This window comes from Macrobrachium nipponense, chromosome 20, assembly GCF_015104395.2.
Source record: "Macrobrachium nipponense isolate FS-2020 chromosome 20, ASM1510439v2, whole genome shotgun sequence".
Classification (NCBI taxonomy): Eukaryota; Metazoa; Arthropoda; class Malacostraca; order Decapoda; family Palaemonidae; genus Macrobrachium; species Macrobrachium nipponense.
In genome coordinates this window covers 60,996,193-61,019,718 of record NC_061089.1, presented here as the reverse complement: position 1 = coordinate 61,019,718, position 23,526 = coordinate 60,996,193, and the positions used below count along the sequence as shown (strand labels likewise).

The 23,526-nt window shown below is 43.2% G+C and overlaps 1 protein-coding gene across 7 annotated transcripts in view; it reads right to left on the bottom strand.

The window, feature by feature from the left end:
- Positions 1–23,526, bottom strand: part of LOC135226510 (inhibitor of nuclear factor kappa-B kinase subunit epsilon-like) — a 282,872-nt gene that overhangs the window by 183,485 nt on the left and 75,861 nt on the right. For all 7 annotated transcript variants that reach the window (XM_064266159.1, XM_064266133.1, XM_064266186.1 and 4 more), the window contains 2 exons: positions 7,479–7,589; positions 3,742–3,882 (listed from right to left, as the gene is read on the bottom strand). In XM_064266159.1, the coding sequence (XP_064122229.1) occupies positions 3,742–3,882; positions 7,479–7,574 (237 nt within the window). In that variant the 5' untranslated portion in view covers positions 7,575–7,589. The remainder of the gene's footprint in view (positions 1–3,741; positions 3,883–7,478; positions 7,590–23,526) is intronic.

Sequence of the window (23,526 nt, the reverse complement as noted above, 5' to 3'; positions counted from 1 at the left end):
TCCCATTCGTACCAGAATCCCAATCTGCCAAGTCAGTTTCAGACGAAGGGAGAGCGAGCATAAAGGTTCTCCCGATTCGTACCAGAAATCCCAATCTGCCAGTCAGTTTTAGACGGAGGGAAAGAAAAAAAACCGTCTTCCCTTTCTCTTCCTTAGAAAGGAGCCATTCCCCAAAACCTCTCAGCGCCTTCTTCATGGAAACCGTAGGTTTCATCCTTACACAAGACGAAACCTTCGACGTCTTCGAAGTGGAGAATAACGAAAGAGGAGAAGGGGGAGCCACAGGAGAAAGGATATCTCCAAACTCTTGCAGGAGTAACTCTGTTAGTTTCTTATAGGAGGAAACTGAGGCGTCTTTTGGTCCTTCTTCTTCTGAGGGGTCCTGTTCCTCCTGAGCTGAAGAGCCCTCCTGATCCTTAGAGGCGCGACTATTCTTAACGGAGTCTCTAGAGGAAGTTAGACGTATACGTCTTGGAGACAATGCTTCAGGCAAGTGTCTACTTGCAACATCCTTCTTGTCTGGAGGAGTGCGTTTCCCAGATTCTTGAAGCCTAATAGGAGTCAGGCGGCAGTCAGGTGCAGAGCGCCTGTTGAAGAAGAAACTTCTATCAGGCTCTTTTGGCGCCTATCCAAAGGAGAGCGGCTACCAGGCGAACGGCGCCTGCCATACGAAAAGCGCTACCAGGCTCTTGGCGCCTGAACGAGGCGAGAAAATCTCTGGCGACGAGCGCCTACTAGGTGAGCGCCTACCAGGGGAGAAGCGCCTGCTAGGCTCTCGGCGCCTGACTCGAGGCGAGTAAAAGTCGGGAGAAGAGCGCCTGCCAGGCGAAACGCCTAACCAGCTCTTGACGCCTGTCCAGCGAAGACCGCCTGTCAGATTTAGGGCGCTTGTCAACCGGAGAGTGGAGGCGAGACGAGGAGCGGCTACGAGGTGAGTAGTGCCTACTAGGCTCTTGGCGCCTGTCAAGGGGAGCGATCCCTGTCTCGAGAAGAGCGTCTGTAGGGTGAGGATCTCCTACGCGCAGTTTGCTCCTTGTCCGAAGGAGAAACTTGTCTGTCAGGCGAATGTCGCTTAGACGCAGATGTGATCTTGTCCGAAGCAGAAAGCCTCCTGCGAGAATCCGAACGCACAGGTGAGCGCGCCGCTTCCGTCGAATAGCGAGAGTCAGGAGAGGGGAGCCTGGACTTTCTTTACAGGAAGCGAGACGTCCTTCCTACGACGAGAAGACACGCAAAGAGAGCCAGCCAGAGCCGAAATCTGCGCCTGAAGGTTAGCCAACACCCTTGCAGGAGAATTCACAAACTCGTGAACAGGAGACGAGGCTCGATCTCCGCTCGGGGTTAAACGCTAACCTCCTGAGATCTCTTACGCTTCTTCGCTTCCACCTCAGGCTCTTCCGAAAAAAACTTCAGGGCTGGAAGGGCGGGGCGCAGGGAGCGTTCCAGGCTCTCTTCGAAGGGCGCGAGGCTTCCGAAGAGCTCCATCCTCTTTTAGGAGAAGGCGAAGGCGACGACGAGAAGCACTGGCGCAAAATTTTCTCTCTTGGAGCGATCCAAGGTAGCCTGGGAACGATCAACAGGAGCTACCGAGGGGACGCCTGACCGTTGGGGATGCTCCCTAACCTTCCTGCGGCTTTCGACTTTCCTCCTCCACTGGGGACTGGGAGTCTGGAAGAGGTCTAGGCCTGGAAGCATTAGGGAGCCGATCAGACGCACCCTCCACTGCACTGGGTTCACTGCACAAATCACTATTGGAATCACTCTTACCTTCTAGTTGCTTGATTTTCCTCTCCATACTGCGAATGGTGGCTTTTCATTGAGCGCCACTTCCGAAGGCGCATCTTCGGCTTCGGTGCAGGGAGCAGGAGCTGAAACTGACAAAGGAGCTACTTCTAAAATAGGATTATCTACATCCAACTCGCTAAATATGAAATATCTACTACTGCTCCTGGAAGAAGCTTTCCTAACTTTATCCTTTTCAAGCTTCCTCAAGTAGGAAGACAAAGACTTCCATTCATCCTCATTCAGCTTTTCACATTCATTGTACAAGGGTTATTAAAGGTGCATTCATTCCCTCTACACTTCAAACATACCGTGTGAGGGTCTACCGCAGCTTTCGGTAGCCTCACCTTACACTCAGTCATACAACAAACTCTAAACATAGCAGTTTTCTTAGTATCAACATCAGACATCATGAATCCAAGAAAAATCCAAAGAAAAATCCAAAGAAAAGTCCAATAACTGTCCACAAATCGCGAATGCCAGGCCAAAAGATCGGGTACTTCACCAAAAGTCCGTAGAAACAATCCAGGGCGAAAACGAGAAAAGAATCCAACTGTCAAGAGGTACCGACAACAGGTGTGGTCGACACCGACGACAGAAAAAATCTGGCAAGAAAGGTATGATGGTTCTTACACCCGCCTCCCAGCGGCGGGTAAGGTAGATCACCTGACCTACCTGTCGCGTTAGCCGCGAGTTTTGAATTCTGTCGTGACGTCAGAGACGTAAGCTAACTATATGTCTGACAGGAAAGTTCATGTACCAATGGACATGTTTATCCATCCCTCCCTACTGAAAACTCCCAGCCTAATGAAACTTGTTTACATTTTCTTATGCGCAAACTGCCATTAACATACACACGCAATGAACATGCATAAAAAGATATAGTACAGCAAACCACATTTTACAATAAACACTTATCCCATCCCACAATAGAGATTTTATTTTGAGAAAGAGAGTAAGAATGTGGACACGGAAAATACATTAAACTAGCCTTACATATACTTTATTAAATTATACTGTGTCATGCTATCCGACAATCACATCGTTCAAGTTTGTAATGTGTCAAAATTTTTCCCAACAAAAATACACCAAAGGTGCTCACCATAAAAACATCAAATGCATGTACAAAATGACAATACGTAATAGTATCTTTAACAATTAGAAAGGAATTTTTGTCAGACATCACCTGTAAGTCTGTTTCCCCAAATGTAAGCATTACCTATGGAAGTATAAGACTGTACTAGCTTTCTTGGACCTTCTTAGTTAAGAATAAATTTTGCTATAAATTCTGTTCTTTAAATCTGAGAATTTCAATTACCTGAAATATACTGACCAAATGCTGTAATTTTAACATCATAAATTCTTATATCACATACTGCATAAACACAGCACTGTATATGTAGGTTAGAATAATTCACCTATGCTCACAAGCCATAGACTATATAAAGACACACTAATCCATTCATTTGTCTATTTAGTGTCCTTTTAATATAAATGAATTAAATATTCCTTAGTATATTTAAAACTGTAATGCAAAACTGCTTTTCTGAAGCTGAAACCCTGAAGAGGAAATTCAGGCAGCTTTCACTTTCATTTACCCTAGCTCAGTACTCCAAATCTTCTTCTCGTAGTAAGGTTAAACTCCACTGGTAAGTCTCACATAAGCAGAGGAAAATTCAGTAAAAGAGTACCTTACATTAATAAATGCTGAAAGTACATTGTATTAAAAAAAATAAATCTATACACATTACAATGAGGAAAATGCTTGAAAATGTAGATTACCTTAGATTAAAAAATGAAAGCACATTGTACTAAAAACTCATCCATACACATTAAAATGGGGAAAAAGCTTGAAAATGTAATGTAGCAACATTTCTTTTGTAGTATAGTATATACTTTATAAAAAGCAGACATAAATTCACAAAAGAACCTTCTCAGAACTAAATCAAATAAACTTACCTCCTCTTCAATAGCAAGGAGTTTAACAATGTTTTCATGATTCACTTTTTTAAGAACTTCAAATTCCCGCATCTGCACTTCATGTGGACGCATGTGTGACAACTGGTTGAAGGTTTTAACTGCAACTGGTTCACCGGTGTGCTGTTAACATAACGACAATGAGGCAAAGCAAGAAAATCTAAAAAATATTTTTATAATAAAATTAGATTTTGTATTTACTTACCCAGTAATTACATCACTTAAGAGTTTCCTACTTGACAGCAGCCTAAATTCAAATTTTGTGGGTAGCGCTTCGATGGGCTCAGTGTAGGTATACAGTGCCGGGGTCCCCCTACGGCAAGCTACTAGGCAGTCGGTCCCGGGTTACAACCAGTGTCGGCTTACGATGTTCCGAGGTTACAACGCTTGTCAATAGACGTTATTTCCAGGGTTACGACACATGTTCCAGGGTTACGACGCCTACAACGCTCATCTGGGAGATGAAATATGACACCAAAAAAGCAAAATAATCAATATTTGAAGGTTATTTTGATGAAAAATGCCATAAGAATGCAGTTTACATAGTTTTCAATGCACCCAAAGCATTAAAAGTAAGGTTTTCTTAGGATTTTTGACGATGTTCCGGCTTACAACGATTTTCGGCTTACGACGCGTCTCAAGAACGGAACCCCCGTCGTAACCCGGGGACTGCCTGTACTAGGAACAACTTCGCCAATCACGTCATTCTGTTTTATGCATAATGTCACACTGAATGGAGGTGGGATCATGGACATATTCTACTCCAAAGCATTTAATCATGTAATGAATTTGAAACAGAAAAGTTGCTAGAATTGGAAAAACAATGCTTGTCGTTCCTATCAATTAAGAGAGCTATGCAGATGAACACTACCTCTGGTTGGTGCTCACCTTAACTCGTAGTAGTGTGGCAGTTAAGCCAAGGATCGCCTCCTACTTGAGGGGAACTTTGCAGCGAGGGGAATGGTCCTATGGCTAGCAAAGTATGATAAGTGCCCACCCTTGCCCTGGGTGCAGCACCAAAATAAAACAACCAGAAAACACTGACACCTACACTGAAAAAACATCATGACCCATCCACTGAGAGTGGTGGGTGCTCTAGGTGCACTGTAACCCCTGGCTCTCCAAACTCAGCAGCACCTTACTGAAAAGGTGAAGAGATAATATGAGAAAATCCTATGCTTCCTTCTGCAATGTCATGCCAGTCACTAACAATGGTCTCAAGGTATTGAAAACTTTCAATCTTTTTTTTTTAACTTACATAAAAAAGAAAAATATGATAAGCAAAGATCATTTATGCTTCCAGTAGATCGATAGCAGAAAGGGCTTAAAGAGCAAGAAATTACTGAAAACCAAGGAGGAAGAGGCTGTTCTTATATCCTTAGCTTTGCTCCCAACAAGGCCAACAGACACTCCACAACACTGTGTGTCTCAAACATGAAGCCCATACAAAATGGAAGACCACACGTTTAGGGAGAGGAAGAAACGAGTTTTTACAGTAACTTCCTAGGGTATGGATGGTGCCCTGATTCCTGTTGCAATAAAGGTTAGAAGTCTTTAGCCGTGTAAACAAACAGGAACGTACTGCTTGACGAACCATTTGTCACTCCGAAGGTTGGTTCAGGGCATAACTCTTCTGTTTGTGAGGGTCCGTCGCTGACGAAGCCAAGAAACGAGAACACGGGAAACCAGGAATTCCGGGGCACCAACGCTGACGTCGAGAAGGAGCAGAAGCAGCCATAATATTAGGTAAAAACACACACAAACACATTAAAGGAACGAAACGGGCAAAAACCGGGAAAAAGGCCAAGAGAGGAAAAAACCCAACTCTTGTCCCAAGGCAGTAAAGAAAGACTGGTGTAGATGTTCGGCGTTTGACACTCTTCACTCGATCTATGCATGCGTTGCCAGATACCACAAGATTCCTTGCTTTCATCTACTTTTTTACCGGATCCAGCTAGGCACTAGAAATTATCCTACTGTTAAGACGGAGGGTTTGTTCGCGTATGAACAAAGTTCATTTTATGATGAAATTGATAAAAAAAAGGAATTTGTGGATATTTCTCACAAAAAATATACATGAATATGAACATTTTTTAACATGTATTTTTTGTATAACTTACTTAAAACCCGAGGTCTTAACACTAGGATAAATACTCAGTGCCGGCTGGAAACCGGTAAAGTTTAAAATAATAGTGCACACAAGGGACTATTGGCATCTGCGCTTGGTCACGAGACATGTGGAGCCACCCACATACCCCTCTTTAACTCGTGACCCCGTTAGTTATTTTCTTACCGCCTTCAAGAGAGGGCGAGCTTTGCCTCCATCCTTTTAAAGCCGGTTTAGTTTACCCCCTTTTGTTCTAAATTTGAGGTGAAATGTTCCAGAGAGAAATCCGTGGATGCATTAGTCTGCGAATCCAGAGACTAATGTGTATGCAAAAGTATTTGATCTACTTGAATAGTGATCCATTCAAGAACTATTATAAGACCATTATTATTCCCAGAGACTGCAAGCATCCGGCTAAAATAAATGTTAATCTGAACAAAATAACAGAAGACATGACTCATCCTCCTCCAAGGCTGTGAATGCGTTCCAGTGGATGCAACACTATCGAAATCTGGAGATATAACTGGAAAACAAGAACAAGCTGCTCTAAGCACTTGATGTTTTGTCGAGCGTGGCAGAAAACAGAATGATGTGATTAGCTAAGTCATTACTACTAGAATTGCCGTCCCCCTACGGCACTGTATACCTACACTGAGCCATCAAAGCGCTACCTGCGAAATTTGGATTTAGGCTGCCGTCGAGGACTACTGGGTAAATCACATATACAAAAAAGTAAAGTATATCTTAGTTTAACCAGACAACTGAGCTGATTAGCAGTTTTCTTAGGGCTGGCCCGAAGGAATTAGTTTTTTTTTTTTTTTTTTTTTTTTTTTTAATGTGGCTAGGAACCAATTGGTTACTTAAAACATGGGACCTACAGCTTATTGTCGGGTCCAAACCACATTATATAGAGAAATGAATTTCTGATCTCCAGAAATAAATTCCTCTGAGCCTGCTACCCAATCGTCCAGTGTGGAACTAGCAACAGGGTAATATGTAGTAACAAAAATAAAACAACGTTTGCTATACTATATTGGCCATTACAGGTAAAAATATCTTAAATGATGCAGTGAAAGTAATTTGTATTGCACTTTCTATAACAAAGACCATCTACTTTCTGAAATGCTGTACATTGGGTGACTAACATTGAACTTTTTGAGATGAGAGGGAGGGGTCCTAATATTGTGTGGCAAATGAAAGTGAACAATTATGAATACAGAAATGCTTTTCTTATACTGCTTGCTGTTACAGTATTTTTCATGACATAAAGCTGGTTTTGTTGCCCTTTTGAAGCTGATTACCTGTAATTTACCATAACATGTTAAAAAAGAAACCAACAAAGGGACAACATAACACGAAGTTTGCCAAAAATTTTGGCCAATGATGTCATTTTGTCATAGGATTTCTGATGGCTGATAAAAGGTCAGTATCAGTGATGTAACTGGAGTCATAAAGGGTTAATAATAATAATACTCTGAATAGTGTAATGGTATTAAGTTGCTGAAAATATCATAATATAATCTTTTAGGTATCTATAACTATGCTACCATTACTCTAAACTACTAAAATTAAATGAAATTATATGAAAAAAAAAAAAGATTCTAGATCTTACTCGGTTGACACCCTGGAAAACTGCTCCAGTGGCTCCCTTCCCCAGGACAGATGTTGTACACCAGACATAGTTGGCAGATCCCCGAAGGAATGACATTCCTGTTACACTCACCTGTAACACAGGAAACTTTAAAGCTAAAAGAAAAATGAGAACAATCTTCAATGAAGATATTTTTAATATCATAACCAACTGACTACTATCAAGTTTGGATGTGAATCTGTGAGCTTCCAAATCAAAGACTGCTTTTACAGTTTATTTACCAATTACAAGCATGGTTCATAGAAGACCCACCTTTAACAAAGCACCCATGCAGCCACAATTAATCACTTCATGAGAAAACTCAGGAGTAGAAATTTTGTACATTAAAGTTACACTTCATAAATGAAATAAGAAAATGCATGTTCAATAAAGCAGTTAGAATACAGAACTAAAATATTTTAAAAAATCAAAAGTTTTGCAAGCTGAGCACTTGAATGCCATTTAAAGCATTAAGGCTCATATACTGGGAAATGAACAAGGATTTCAAGCTCATTATGATATATTTACAAGAGTATTAATCAGCGGGAGTAAGAAATGAAACAATATGTATGCTCAAATATCCAGAATAAACACTCAAAATATTTGTTTGAGATTCCTAAATAAAGCCTTCCTTGATTATATCATTACCATATCCTGTATATTTCTTATGCCTGAACATTACTGCAGTTCAAAGCCAGTACAAAATTTAAGACTTCAAAACTCTAAAAACAAAATCAAGGTCATATTTAAATGATCATCTCCCTCTAAAGTGTCAAGTTTATAAGTAGTACGTATAGTATATAATTCCAACTTTTGATACAACTGGTGAGGCAGTGTCAGAAGAAAGAAAGAAAGAAAGAAAAGAAAAATGCCAGTTTGACAATGTCAATTAAATATGACTTACTGTTGGGTAAGGGGTCAAACTTGTGTAAAATATGGGCTTGTATACAATACACAGGCAGGAAACATCATTAGTATTGTACCTAAACAATCTCCATATCTTTTTAATTCACTTGAAATAAAAAATACACTGAGGGAAGGGTAAATTTAGAGGTCATTCTAGAGCAAACAAAAGGATAAGAAGCACCACATATTCATGATGCAGTATTCACGAGTTGTGACAAGAAAATATAAAAAGTTTGCCAACTAAAAAGGCTGGTATGTCTCAAGTTCAGATTCCATGTTGATACAATTCAAAATTAACATCCAACTTTTTAAACAGTACAGTACAACAAAGATCCTGGTTCCTGGAACTTGTAACATGTAATTTATCCTGAATTTAGCATTGAATAATTTTTCCTAAGCTCACATAAATAAGCAATAATTTACTCCCTGACTATACAAAAGCTTACATAAAGTATAATTCATAACAAATATGTATTGGCAAGACAACTTAGAAGTGAATAAGATACATTTATACTTACTGAAGACAAAAGTAACCAAGCCATGAGATCAATTAGGATAAGTAAAGGATTGGGAGAGAGATAAGTGGCTGATTCCCGTGTATGTACTGGCATCGTAACAATAATTCATAAGAAACATTTCAAAAATTTATAGAAAATAGAAATAATATTTTCCACTATGATTTTCTTACCTTAAAACATACACAAATACATTATTAAAATTATCAAAATTTAAGGTCATAAAATTCTTGTGTAAACTTGAAATTATGTATACAAGAAAATATGAAAATACTAACATTTTTCAACCTGCTAAAGGCTCATGAACTAAGATATTTATCCCCTTCATCTGGGCACTAGCATTCTATCATGTTTCTCTGTTTCTCACAATAAAAGATAAAAATTATATGATATTTTTTTAAGGTGTATAGCACGTATTTTACTGTGATTCCTTTCCTCATGTCCTTAATGAAGGGTTTTACCAAGGGAATTTTCTCCTGTGACTGTGTCCCAACAGAGGAGAGTTCTCATCATGCTTTCATTTAGGTCCTCACACAAGATGGATATGGTGCACTAGCCAAGGAGATCTAGTCACAAAAAGGCTCATAGGATACTGAAAATTTTATTTTTTCTGTGTAAAGCTTTGTTGAAATTTTTTTTCGAAAAATATAATTCAGTCAATATCACTGCTTGCACAAACTTTTACACTGATAATTGAAAGGTAAAATACTTTTAGATTTAAGCAGATATCACATAGGTTCTTGGTACACATATATATGCCATCCTTTACGTGGGATTGGACATACCTTTGCTGTTCATTAGGGTTGGGGATAAGGAGCAACTTCCATTAAGAGAATTATTTATGTTCTAGAAAATATAAATACATAATTGCTTGTTTTAAAAAAATTCCATTCAAATAACTTATTTAACATCCACTAGGGTGACTTATGAGACCATAATGAAAAGAGTACATTACTTTATTAGATGGTCATGTAACCATCCATCTCCAAAATACAATTGTCACATGTAAATTAAATAGAAAGGCTCTTTTCCCTAACTTTCTTACTGTTAAATGTTAAAAGGGGCAGACAATACATATTTCTTGGTGGAAGATGTAGTACACCAAAGGTCACAAGTGCCTAGACATAGCAACGAGAGAAGGCTGAGAAACGACATCCTTTAATTAACATGTGAAGAGCACTCATCTCACCTGATGCTCTCCACTAAACATTTCACCCTAGGAAAGGATGGTAAAAGGCTGTCAGAATATGGAATTTAGGCCCAAGGCAAAGCGCTGGGACCTAGGAAGTCATTCAGCACTGAAAAGAAAATTGACAGTGAAGGTTTGAAAGGTGTAACAGGAGGAAAACCTCACAGTTGATCTATGAAAATGATATTGTTATAATACAATAAAGTTTCATACATACTTACCTGGCAGATATATACATAGCTAAGACTCCGTCGTCCCCAACGACAGAAATTCAAATTTCGCGCCACTCTGCTACCGGTAGGTCAGGTGATCTACCTGCCTGCCCTGGGCGGCAGGACTAGGAACCATTCCCGTTTTCTATCATATTTTCTCTCTTCCACCTGTCTCCTGCGGGGAGGCTGGGTGGGCCATTAATCGTATATATCTGCCAGGTAAGTATGTATGAAACGTTTATTGTATTATAACAATATCATTTTCATACAATGAACTTACCTGTCAGAATATACATAGCTGATTGGCACCCTTTGGTGGAGGGTCAGAGACAGCTAATATGGAATAGACAGGTAAACAACATATGTTGTAGGTATAAAAGAAAAAACCTTGGTTCCTACCTGATAGGTGGTAGACTTCGTGGCTGTAGCCCGGTAGTCTGCATCACCTCAAGACTTTAGCGAGATATTAGATCTATGGCTAGAGTTCTTGTGGGTCTGTCGATGGGTATAAGAACCGCTTACTCGGCAGAGCCTAAAAGGACTTTGTCAATGGGTACTGGACCACTTCTATGACAACACACCTTGTGAAGGAGCATAACCAATCCCGACCACCTGATCCTAACCACCATGTTAGTATATAGAATTGCTCTGAGTTATCCCCGAACTCATAACAAACAACCCATAACTCGAAACGAAAAACTCATTTTATACAAAAATTCTCAAAAAAAAAAAAAAAAAATTTTTAAATTTTAATACTCCCCTAAAAGATATCACACGAGTTCCTTACTGAACAACAGTGACTGGCCGCCAGTGCAGCACCGAGCCCTCTTTGTCAGCAGAAATCTAGAACATATCTAGTAGAAGGTATGTACAAATTTAAGATTGGTGTTTGCTCCCGTACCCAGTATTGTATCCGCCGATACAAAAGGTCCCAGAGAAAAACATTTCTCGTAGGTCACGCGAACGTCTTTAAGATAGTGAGATGCAAAAAACTGAATTGCACCTCCAATATGTCGTGTCAATGATTTTCTTTAATGACATATTCTTCTGAAAAGAGAGAGACGTCGCCACTGCTCTAACTTCATGGGCTTTTACTCTTAAAGCGGAAAAGAGTCGTCAGGACAGAACTCTTGTGAGCATCCGTAATGACGCTCCTAATGAAGAAAGCTAATGCGTTCTTAGACATGATTCTTGTGGGGTCCTTAATCGAACACCAAAGACTTTGTCTAGAGCCTCCCATTTGTTTCTTTCTTTGTAAGAAGAACTTCAAGGCTCTTACCGGGCAAAGAGACCTCTCTGTTTCTCTCCCTACTAGACTCGATAAGCCTTTGATCTCGAATCTCTTGGGCCAGGGATTCGATGGATTTCATTCTTCGCTAGAAAAAGAGTTCTAAACGAGCAAAAGGCCGAGTCTTTGTTAAAGCCGACTTCATCTTCTAGGGCATGAAGTTCGCCAACTCTTTTGGCTGTCGCCAAAGATAGGAGAAACAAGCATTTTCTTGTTATATCCCTGAACGAAGCTACGTGGGGAGGCTCAAATCTGTCAGACGAAAGGAACTTGAGAACTACGTCCAGGTTCCAGCTGGGTGGAGTTAGTTCCTTCGATTTTGTCGTTTCAAACGATCTAATCAAGTCGTGCAGATCTTTATTCTCAGCAATGTCTAGGCCTCTGTTTCTAAATACTGCCGACAGCATGCTCCTGTATCCTTTGATCGTCGATACAGACAAATGAGAGACCTCTCTCAAGAACAAAAGGAAATCGGCGATTTCGGTTATAGAGGTACTGGAGGAGGACAACTTCTTAGACTTACACCACCTTCTGAATACCTCCCACTTCGACTGATAGACTCGTCTAGTGGAAGCTCTGCGGGCTCTAGCGATAGCGCTTGCAGCTTCGCGAGAAAACCCCCTCGCTCTGACAAGTCTTTCGATAGTCGAAAGGCAGTCAGAGCGAGAGCGGGGAGGTTTTGATGAAACCTCTCGAAGTGTGGCTGTCTGAGAAGATCCATCCTTTTTGGAAGGGATCTTGGGAAGTCTACTGTCCACTCCAGTACCTCTGCAAACCAATCTTGTGCTGGCCAAAACGGGGCTATCAGGGTCATCCTTGTCCCGTTGGAGGACTCTACGACTTTAATTCTCAACACTTGTCCAGGATTTTGAAAGGGGGGAAAGCGTACACGTCCACATGAGACCAGTCCAGCAGGAAGGCGTCGACCACGAGAGCTCTTGGGTCTTCCACCACTGAACAAAAGACTTCCAGCCTTTTGGAAAGGAATGTGGCGAACAGATCTACGTGAGGAGTGCCCCAAAGATCCCAAAGACTACTGACACACTGCTGAGTGAAGAGTCCATTCTGTGTGAAGCACCTGGCTTCTCCTGCTCAGTCTGTCCGCCCTGACGTTTCTCATCCCCTGAACAAATCTTGTCAGGAGGGAGATGTTTCTTTGTGAGGCCCAAATTAGCAGATCTCTTGCTATCTCGTAAAGCGACACTGAGTGCGTTCCTCCTTGCTTCCGAATGTAGGACAGGGCTGTAGTGTTGTCCAACATTCACTTGGACCACACTGTTCGTCACAAAGGGTTCGAAGAACTTTAGCGCCAAGTGAACTGCTAGAAGTTCTTTGCAATTATGTGCCAGGACACCTGTGCTGCCTTCCAGGTGCCTGACACTTCTCTCGGTCCTAGTGTTGCTCTCCCCAACCCTTCTCCGATGCGTCCGGAATACAACACTCGGCTTGGGGTTCGGAACTTCCAGAGAAATTCCCTTGTTCTCTTTTAGAGGGGACAACCACCATTGCAGGTGTGGTTTCATCTCCATTGGAAGGAGAAAACTGTCGGAGAGAAGTCCCGTCTTCCAGTTCCAAGATCTCCTTAGGAAAAACTGAAGAGGGCGAAGATGTAGTCTTCCTAGAGGAAAGAACTGTTCGAGCGAGGAAAGGTGCCTAGCAGGCTTAACCATTCCCTCGCCGAAGTCCGTTCTTTCCCTAAGAAGAGAGAGACTTTTTCCAAGCCTCTCACGATTCTCTCTTGCGAAGGAAATACTCGAAAACCCCGAGAATCCATCTGAATCCCCAGATAGACCAAGTTCTGTCTGGGAATCAGCTGTGACTTCTCGAGGTTCACGAGTAGTCCCAATGCCTTTATCAGGTCTAGGGTCAAAGAAAGGTCCTCCAAACACTGTCTCTCTGTTCTGGCCCTGATGAGCCAATCGTCCAAATATAGAGAGATGTTGACGCCTTTGAGGTGAAGAAAACCTCGCCACATTCCTCATCAGGTTTGTGAAGACCTGAGGAGCTGTGGACAGGCCGAAACACAAGGCCCTGAACTGAAAGATCCTTTCCCCCCGTCATGAAACGGATGGTACTTCTTCGACGAAGGGTGAATCGGGACATGAAAATGGCGTCCTGGAGATCCAGCGACACCATCCAATCTCCTTGACGTAACGCCGCAAGGACTGAGGCCGAAGTCTCCATAGAGAACTTCTCCTTTCGAACGAACTTGTTCAGAGCGCTGACATCTAGAACTGGTCTCCAGCCCCCCGAGGCTTTCGCAACCAGGAAAAGCCGATTGTAAAACCCCGGAGAGTTTTGCTCTAGAACCAGTTCTATAGCTCTTTTGTCCCACATTTGATTCACCATCAGACGAAGAGTATCCCTCAGTACAGGGTCCCTGTATCTGGCTGACAGTTCCGCGAATGGTCGTTAGTGGGAGACTGTCTTGGAAGGGGATAAGATATCCCTTCCTGATTATGGACATGGAAGAGGCGTCTGAGTTTATGAGTGACCAGGCGTCTGCAAATTTGAGAAGCCTGGCCCCCACTGGTGTTTGGAGGCTGTCTGTCTCACTTCCCTTTCTTAAAGGGACGGGAAGGAGCCTTATTCCTCTCCTCTCAAGACCTCTTCTCTTAGAGGTAGCTCTGGAGAGAGGCCCTCCTCGAAAGGGCTGAACCGTAGAAGTCGGTCCTTTCTTGTCAACTGAAACAAGTGGTCTCTTCTTCCTTGCAGTTTGCAGGAGAAGATCCTGAGTCGCCTTCTCAGTCAGTGATCGAGAAATGTCCTTCACTAACTGAGAAGGAAACAGGAAGTCAGACATGGGAGCGAAAACCAGGGCTGCTCTCTGTGAGGGAGAAAACCGCCTTGGTTAGGAAGGAACTAAAAATACTCCTCTTCTTAAGGAGTACTGCTCCGAAAAGAGAGGAGATTTCTCCCGATCCGTCTTGTACCGCCTTGTCAATACAAGCAAGAATACTCAGAATGACTTCGGGGTCAAGACCATCCGAGTCATGAGCTTTCTTAGACATCACCCCAAGGGATCAGTCTAGGAAATTAAACACTTCCAAAATATGGAAGAGTCCCTTGAGGAGATGATCCGTCTCCGAAATCGCCCAAGACACGCGAGCTCCATTCAAAGCGTGTCTCCTTGACGAGTCAAACCAAGGTGAAAAGTCCGCTTCGGCTGCCGCTGGAGAGAAAGGCCCATGTTCTCCCCAGTTCGGTACCAGAAACCTCTCTTGCCAGAAAGTATGGCTGGAGGCATACAGAAGGTGGTCCTGCCCAGATCCTTCTTAGACAACATCCATTTGTCTAAGGACTGAAGCGCTCTCTTCATAGAGATCGTAGGTCTCATCTTCAAGACCGACGAAGACTTAGGCACAATCGCACTCGAAAACAGTGATCGAGGCGAAGGAGGAGCGGCAGGAGTTAAAGAATCTCCGTATTCCCGTAAAAGAAGGTCAGTCAGAACTTTATAGTTCGAGACTCCTTCTCTACCGTCACCCTCTTCTTCCGAATCTCCTTCTACACCTTGTGGAGAATCGGCCTGAAAAACGAGAGGATCTTCATCCCGTTCTCTCTCTACTGGTGACAAACTCCTACTAGGAGAGGGGCTCATAGAGTGAACCGACTCTCTCTCACGTCTAAAAGAAGTCTCGCGTCTGCTTGACTTCTCGCGCCTGAACAGCTCCTCGCGCTTGGCTGGCGCCTCGCGCTTGTCTGGCGCCTCGCGCTTGTCTTGCGCCTCGCGCTTGGCTGGCGCTTCACGCGTTGGCTGGAGCGTGTAGCCTGGCTGGCATCTCGCGCCTGGCTGACGTCTCGCGCTTGTCTGGCGCCTCACGCAATGTTGACTCCTCGCGCCTGGCTGGCGCCTCGCGCTTGGCTGGCGCCTCGCGCTTGGCTGAATCCTCACGCCTAACTGGCGCCTCGCGCCTGGCTGGCGCCTCAGGCCTGAGCGTATCCTGATCTAGAGCAACTCGCTCGGATAGATCCTGACGTTTGTAAGACTCTTCGCGCCTGAAGACGTCCCATGTCTGGCGGACGCTTCACGTCTGGCTGGTGGAAAAGAAGACGAGGACTTCTTATAGGAAGTCTAACGTCCTTCTTGCGAGGGGGATCCCTCGAAAGAACTCCAACCAAAGAGGCAATCTGCTCTTGAACTGCAAGCAATATCCTCTTGGAAGCCACCCCAGCGTCCTCTTCAATAGAAGAAGCAGGAGAACTCGAAGGAGTGCGATCCTCAAATACTGCTCTAGGAGGCGTCGAAACCAGCTTAGCCTTCTTGATAGAAGAAGGAGCTTCCTCCGAGAAGCGTTCCGGGCTCGAGTCGAACGCGCGCTCTTTCCAATGCCTTTTCAGTGGCCTAGAAAGATCCGAGTCCTTCCACCCTCGTTTAGGTGAAGGAGAACCGGACGACGAGAAACAATCTCGTAGGACGCTTCTATAGAAGCGGTCCTGAGCAGACTGTAACGAACAGAACCTGCTGAAGGGACGCCTGACCGTTGGGGATTCCCCACAACCTCCGTACGACTTTCGACTTTCCTAACTGCCTCTGGGTATGTGAGTTTGGAAGAGGTCTAGGCCTGGGAGCATCGCAGGGACGGTCAGACGCCCCTCCACAACACTGGGAACACTCACTTCACTTAGTAAATCACAATCACTAGCCTTACCTTGCATGGCCGCCATCTTTGTCTTCATTTTACGAAGAGTAGCCTTCAGATTGGCGATTTCAGAAGCCGAATCCGAATGCAAAGCCTGTGAGGATTCAGATACATAGGGAGAATCATATTCATTAACAAAAGGAGAGTTAGACTCAGAAAAAGGCTCAATAGGCCTTGTACTCACACTCTTTTGTGCAGCCCGTCTAATCCTATCCCTCTCTAACTTCTTCAAGTAAGAAGTTAGAGTCTTCCATTCATTAGCATCCAACTTTTCACACTCAATACAGGTGTTAGCCAAAGAACAGTCAAACCCCCTACATTTACGACATACAGTGTGAGGATCAACCGAAGTCTTCGGTATCCTCACCTTGCAGCCTACATTCACACACACTCTCACACTAACACTTGAATCAGACATTCTATTAGAAAAATCAAAAGCAAGTCCAAATCCAGTCCACAGTAGCGAATGCCAAAACAAAACGATCCAGTACGTCACCAAGAAATCCAATAAAGATGATCAATAAAGTCTTGAAAAGCGAATTCCAGTCAGGAGGTAGTAACAACAATGTTGATACCACCGGCGACAGAGAAAATATGATAGAAAACAGGAATGGTTCCTAGTCCTGCCGCCCAGGGCAGGCAGGTAGATCACCTGACCTACCGGTAGCGAGTGGCGCGAAATTTGAATTTCTGTCGGGGACGACGGAGTCTTAGCTATGTATATATCTGACAGGTAAGTTCATTGTATGAAACAATTGTTTGAGAGGGTGGGAAGTTAGATTGATGAAAAGAAAATATGAATGGAGGTACAGTAATAGGAATGAAAGGGGTTGCAACTAGGAGCCAAAGGAATGCTGCAAAGACCCTTAAGTAATGCCTACAGTGCACCATGCGATGTGCACTGATGGCACTAACTCACTTCATGGGAAGGCTGTCAGTGGCAGGAAGAACAAGTGGAAAAATGCATACAGTGGAAATGAAGTACTTGTCTCTGTAATATACTGTGTCATTATGAAAGTGGTCTTCACAATGAGCTGGGGAGTAGCAGGACAGGGAAAGAAAAGACAAAGTTTAAAAGGTCAAGCTGAAGAGCAGCATTATATATGGCAGAAGCAAAAAATAACAAACTACTTAGCTCTTACTTAGTCTTATAGAGAAGACCCCCTTTTTGTTTATCATGTTTGTATCTTAAGAGGAGACTGGTCCAACAATATGATATAAGAGGACTGAGTAGGAGGAGGAGAGGAAGAAAATGAGATGGGGAAACAAGGGACTTATAATCAAGTTGTCTTATGAATAAAGGAATCTTACTTCTCATACCCAAATATAACCTTTCAATCTGACCACTTATTATAGCTTCTACCTCCACTCACATTCAATTACCTGACCACAAATCAAGAACTGAATATACAATACAGTTAATATACCAAGTTCTGTTATATAGTCTTATCTCTACAACTTCAAACACACTTGATGAGTATCAATGTCAAAAAAGAAAATTACAGCTAAAGCAGCTTCTTTGTTCTGCTGAGACATCTTGCTAAAGACACAGTAGAATCCAAAATATGACATAAAAGCACCAACCACCATCTTATTAACATTTTTACCATATGTCAGACTACATTTTCTCTTCAAGGGGTTGGGTACTTCAAAGTGCTGACGTTCCCATTTGGTCTCAATTTACATTTCCAACTATATTTTCCCTTTAAGGGGTTGGGCACTTTGAAGTGCTGAAGTTCTCATTTGGTCTCAACTTACATGTCAGACTACATTTTCACTTTCAGGGGTCAGACACTTTAAAAGGCTGAAGTTCCCATTTGGTCTAAATTTAGATCTATGTGATTTTCTGAACCTTTCTACTAGTCTTCACCATGCTATACCCATTCCTACTCTGACTAAATGTTCTTAACCTAAATCATTTTGATCTTTCACTCCAACAGAACCTTTTCAAACTGTTCACTCTCTATGTCCCAGCTCCATAGATGTATGATAAATTTTGGCTTTTTACTAGTGGGATTCTATTTACAAGAGGTTAAGAAAAGTTAAGTATATCTCAGTTTTATCACACCAGTGAGCTAATTAACAGCTTTCCTGGGGGTGGCCCAAAGGATTAGATATTTTTACGTGGCTAAGAATCATCTGTTCACCTAGCAATGGGACCTAAAGTTTATTGTGGAATCCGAACCACATTATATCGAGAAATGAATTGTATCACTAGAAATAAATTCCTCTGATTCTACGTTGGCCGAGCCAAAATCAAACTTCTGACCACCAGATTGATAGCCGAGTGCAAAAACCACTCGTCCAACAAGGAACTATACCTTAAGTCAAGAAATATCTTTCCACTTCATCTAGGCTGTTTGCTTATTTTACCCACTATCCTCTTAATAATACATACTTGCTTCACAGACCATTAGGACACCAAGATAAAATAAAGTTTTTGGCTCTTCTAAGGCTGGCCCTTCTACTGCAATGTGTTTTCCCCCTTCCTAAATACATTATACTGGAGAAAAAATGAGTTTTATGATGATAGCACTACAGTTATAAGGGAGGGAAAACATGGAATTCAATGCATTGACATAATGGCAGCACCAAGACTATGGCATCTGACTGTCAAAGAAAATATAGAAAAGGAAAAACAAGGGCACTACAGGAACAAATCACACTCCAGTTAATTGCAATATAAAAAACAACATTTGTATGAAGAAGGCCTTGAAAAAATATCACTTGGGATTAAAACCTACCTGATAATAAGCAGATAAGATAGTCTTCACCTGCATGAAACTGCAAGTTATCATCTATTCAAAGAAAATTAGAATAATCTGCCGTAGGAAATACTATAACAAGATCTACTAAGTTATGCTTTGCATTTGTTTAAACATGACAAATCTTTAATCAATTTGTATTTTACGTAACTAACAAACATGATATTGTTATGTTACAATAAAGTTTCATACATACTTACCTGGCAGATATTATACATAGCTAAGACTCCGTCGTCCCCGACAGAAATTACAAATTTCGCGCCATCTCGCCTACAGGTAGGTCAGGTGATCTACCGGCCTGCCCTGGGTGGCAGGTACTAGGAACCATCCCCGTTTTCTATCATATTTTCTCTCTTCCACTGTCTCCTGCGGGGAGGCTGGGTGGGGGCCTTTAATTGTATATATCTGCCAGTAAGTATGTATGAAACTTTATTGTAACATAACAAATATCATTTTCATACAATCAACTTACCTGTCAGATATATACATAGCTGATTGGCACCCTTCGTGGAGGGTAAGAGACAGCTACTATATGGAATAGACAGGTAAAACAACATATGTTGTAGGGTATAAATAAAACCTTGGTTCCTACCTGATAGGTGGTAGACTTGGTGGTGTTTGCCCAGTAGTCTGCATCACCTCAAGAAACCTTTAGCGAGATATGGTGATCTATGGCCAAGAGTTCTTGTGGGTCTGCCGATGGGGTCCTTACCCACTTACTCAGCAGAGCCTGAAAAGGACTTTGTCAATGGGTGCTGATCACTTATATGACAATACACCGTTATGAAGGAGCACACAACCAATCCCGACCACCTGATCCTAACCATGTGTTAGAACTAAGGATTGTTACGAGTTATCCCCGAACTCGTCACAACAACCGTAACTCAAAACCACTACGCACACATACATAATTTTTTCAAAAAAAATTTATACTCAAACTAATTGGATATGACGAGAATTCTCTATGAACAACATAGACGGCCGCCCGTGCGAGCCTGAATCCTCCATTGTTCGAAGAGATTCTCGACCATATCCAAACAGAAGAACCGTATATACATTTTAAGGATTGGTGTCGGCTCCCGTACCCAGAATCGTATCTGCCGATACGATAGGACCTAGAGAAAAGCACTTCTCATACGTCACACGCACGTCTTTCAAGTAATGAGATGCAAATACTGAGTTGCATCTCCAATATGTCGTATCTATAATGTTTTTTAAGCGACATATTCTTATAAAAACGAGAGAGACGTCGCAACCGCTCTTACTTCATGAGCTTTTTACCCTCAGTAGTTGTAATTGTTCGTCAGGACAGACCTTATGAGCGTCCGTAATGACGTTTCTTACAAAGAACGCTAGAGCATTCTTTGACATCAGTCTTGTGGGGTCTTTTACCGCGCACACAAAGACCTTGTCTAGAGCCTCCCAACTGACGCTTCCTCTGAAGATAGAACTTCAGAGCTCTAACAGGGCATAGAGACCCTCTCTGGCTTCCCTGCCTACGAGACTAGACATTCCTTTGACTTCGAATGACCTAGGCCAGGGATTCGTGGATTCTCGTTTTTCGCTAAAAAACAGGGTCTTAAACGAGCAAATCGCCGAGTCTCCCTTGAATCCTACTTTATCCTGCAGAGCTTGTAACTCACTAATTCTTTTTGCCGTCGCTAACGATAAAGAAATAGGATTTTCTAGTTATGTCTAAATAAAGATGCCAGATGCGGAGGCTCGAATCTATCCGAAGACAGATATTTGAGGACTACGTCCAAGTTTCCAGTTCGGAGGTACTGGTTCCTTAGACTTTGAAGTCTCAAAAAGATCTTATGAGATCGTGGAGATCTTTGTTATTTGCCAGATCTAAAACCTCTGTTCCTGAATACAGCCGAGAGCATACTCCTGTATCCCTTTATTGTGGATACGGCTAGATGAGATTTTTACTCTCAGGAATAGCAAGAAATCAGCAATTTCCGCTATAGAGGTAGAGGAGGAGACAACTTCTTGCTCTACACCACCTTCTAAAGACCTCCCACTTCGACTGGTTATACTTTCGTAGTGGAGGTTCTGCGAGCTCTCGCGATCGCGCTTGCCACTGTCGCGAGAAAAGCCTCTCGCTCTGACAAGTCTTTCGATAGTCGAAAGGCAGTCAGAGCGAGAGCGGGGAGGTTTTGATGGTACCTCTTGAAGTGGTGGTTTGTTTGAGAAGATCCGTCCCTTTCTGGTAGGGATCTTGGAAAGTCTACGATCCACTCTACGACCTCCGTGAACCATTCCTGGGCCGGCCAAAAGGGGGCTATTAAAGTCATCCTCGTGTCTTTTGACGCCACAAACTTTTTCAATACTAACCCCAGGAGTTTTGAATGGGGGAAAAGGAAAACGTAAACGTCCACTCGAGACCAGTTTAGCAGGAAGGCGTCTACCATAATTGCTCTTGGGTCTTCCACGACCGAGCAAAACACTGGGAGCCTTTTTGAAATGTATGTTGCGACGAGATCCACATGAGGAGTTCCCCACAGAGACCAGAGATCGAGACACACTTCCTCGTGCAGAGTCCATTCTGTATGAAGGACCTGGTTCCTCCTGCTGAGCCTGTCCGCCCTCACATTCCTTACTCCCTGTACGAACCTTGTCCGCAGGGAGATGTTTCCTGTGAGACGTCCAAAGTAATAGGTCCCTCGTGAGTTCGTAAAGGAACGAGGAGTGTGTCCCTCCCTGTTTCCGAATGTAGGCAAGTGCGGTGGTGTTGTCCACGTTTACTTGCACTATCTTGTTCTCTCAGAGGGTTTCTAGGCTCTTCAAAGCCAGGTGTACGGCGAAGAGCCTCTTTGCAATTTATGTGCCAGGACACCTGTGCTGTTCCCAGGTGCCTGACACTTCCTCCGAGCCTAATGTCGCTCCCCAACCCGTCTCCGACGCGTCGGAGAACACACTAGGTCTGGGTTCTGTGATCTTAGAGAGATCCCTTTGTTCTCTTCCAGAGGTAGCAACCACCACTGTAGGTGTGCCTTTACCTCCACTGGAATGGGAAAAACGTCCGACAGTTGTCCGTTTTTCCAGCTCCAAGACTTCTTGAGGAAGAATTGAAGTGGACGGATATGAAGTCTTCCGAGGAGGGAAGAATTGTTCCAGCGAGGAAAGCGTCCCCAGAAGGCTCAACCATTCCCTCGCTGACGTTTGCTGCTTCTCTAAGAAGAGAGAGATTATCCTCAAACCTTTTTGCGGTTCTCTCTTGCAAAGGAAAAACTCGAAAACCCCGAGAATCCATCCGAATCCCCAGATAGACTAGGTCTTGTCTGGGGGTCAGCTGAGACTTCTCGAGGTTCACAAGCAATCCCAACGCCTTGGTCAAATCCAGAGTTAACTTTAGTCCTCCAAACACTGTCTCTCCGATCTGGCCCTGATGAGCCAGTCGTCTAGGTACATCGAGAACATTCACTCCTTTGAGATGAAGAAATCTCGCCACATTCCTCATCAGGCTTGTGAAGACCTGAGGAGCTGTGGACAGGCCGAAACACAAGGCTCTGAACTGAAAGATCCTTACCCCCCGTCATGAAACGGAGGTACTTCTTCGACGAAGGGTGGATCGGGACGTGAAAGTAGGCGTCCTGGAGATCTAGAGACACCATCCAATCTCCCTGTCGTAATGACGCTAGGACTGAAGCAGAAGTCTCCATGGAGAACTTCTCCTTCTGAACAAATTTGTTCAGAGAGCTGACGTCTAGTACTGGTCTCCAGCCTCCCGAGGCTTTCGCCACTAGAAAAAGGCGATTGTAAAACCCCGGGGAGTTTTGATCCAGTACTAGTTCTATTGCACTCTTGTCCCACATTTGTTCCACCATCGATCGAAGAGTATCCCTCACACAGGGTCCTTGTACTTGCTGATATTTTCCCTTGGTATTTGACGTTAAGGGAGGAGTATTCAGGAAAGGGATACGATATCCCTTCCTTATGATATTCAATGAAGACGCGTCTGCGTCTATCATTGTCCAGGCCTCCACGAATCCCAGGAGCCTGGCACCTACTGGTGCTTGGAGGAGAATGTTTCATTTTCCCTTTTTAAAGGGACGAAAGGCGGACCTACCTCTCTTCTCTGGAGCCTTCTTCTTGCGGGAGGTTCTGGAGATCGGACCACCTCGAAAGGGCTTGCGTAGAAGTGCTAGGTCCTTTCTTGTCAGATACTAAAGCAGGTTTTTCTTCTCCTAGCTGACTGCGTCAGAAGATCCTGCGTCGCCTTCTCAGTTAAAGAGTGAGCCACGTCCTTCACTAATGAGAAGGGAACAATAGTCAGACAGAGGTGCATACAGTAGAGCTGCCCTCTGAGCATGCGAGACTGCCTTTGTTAAGAAGGCGCCATACACCGTCTTTTTTTTCTTCAAAAGACCTGCTCCAAATAATGAAGAGACTTCCAAAGATCCATCCTGTACTGCTTTGTCGATGCAAGACAAAATGCACAAACAGGGCTTCAGGTTCGATTCCTGTGAATCGTGAGCTTTCTTGGACATCACCCCAAGGGACCAATCT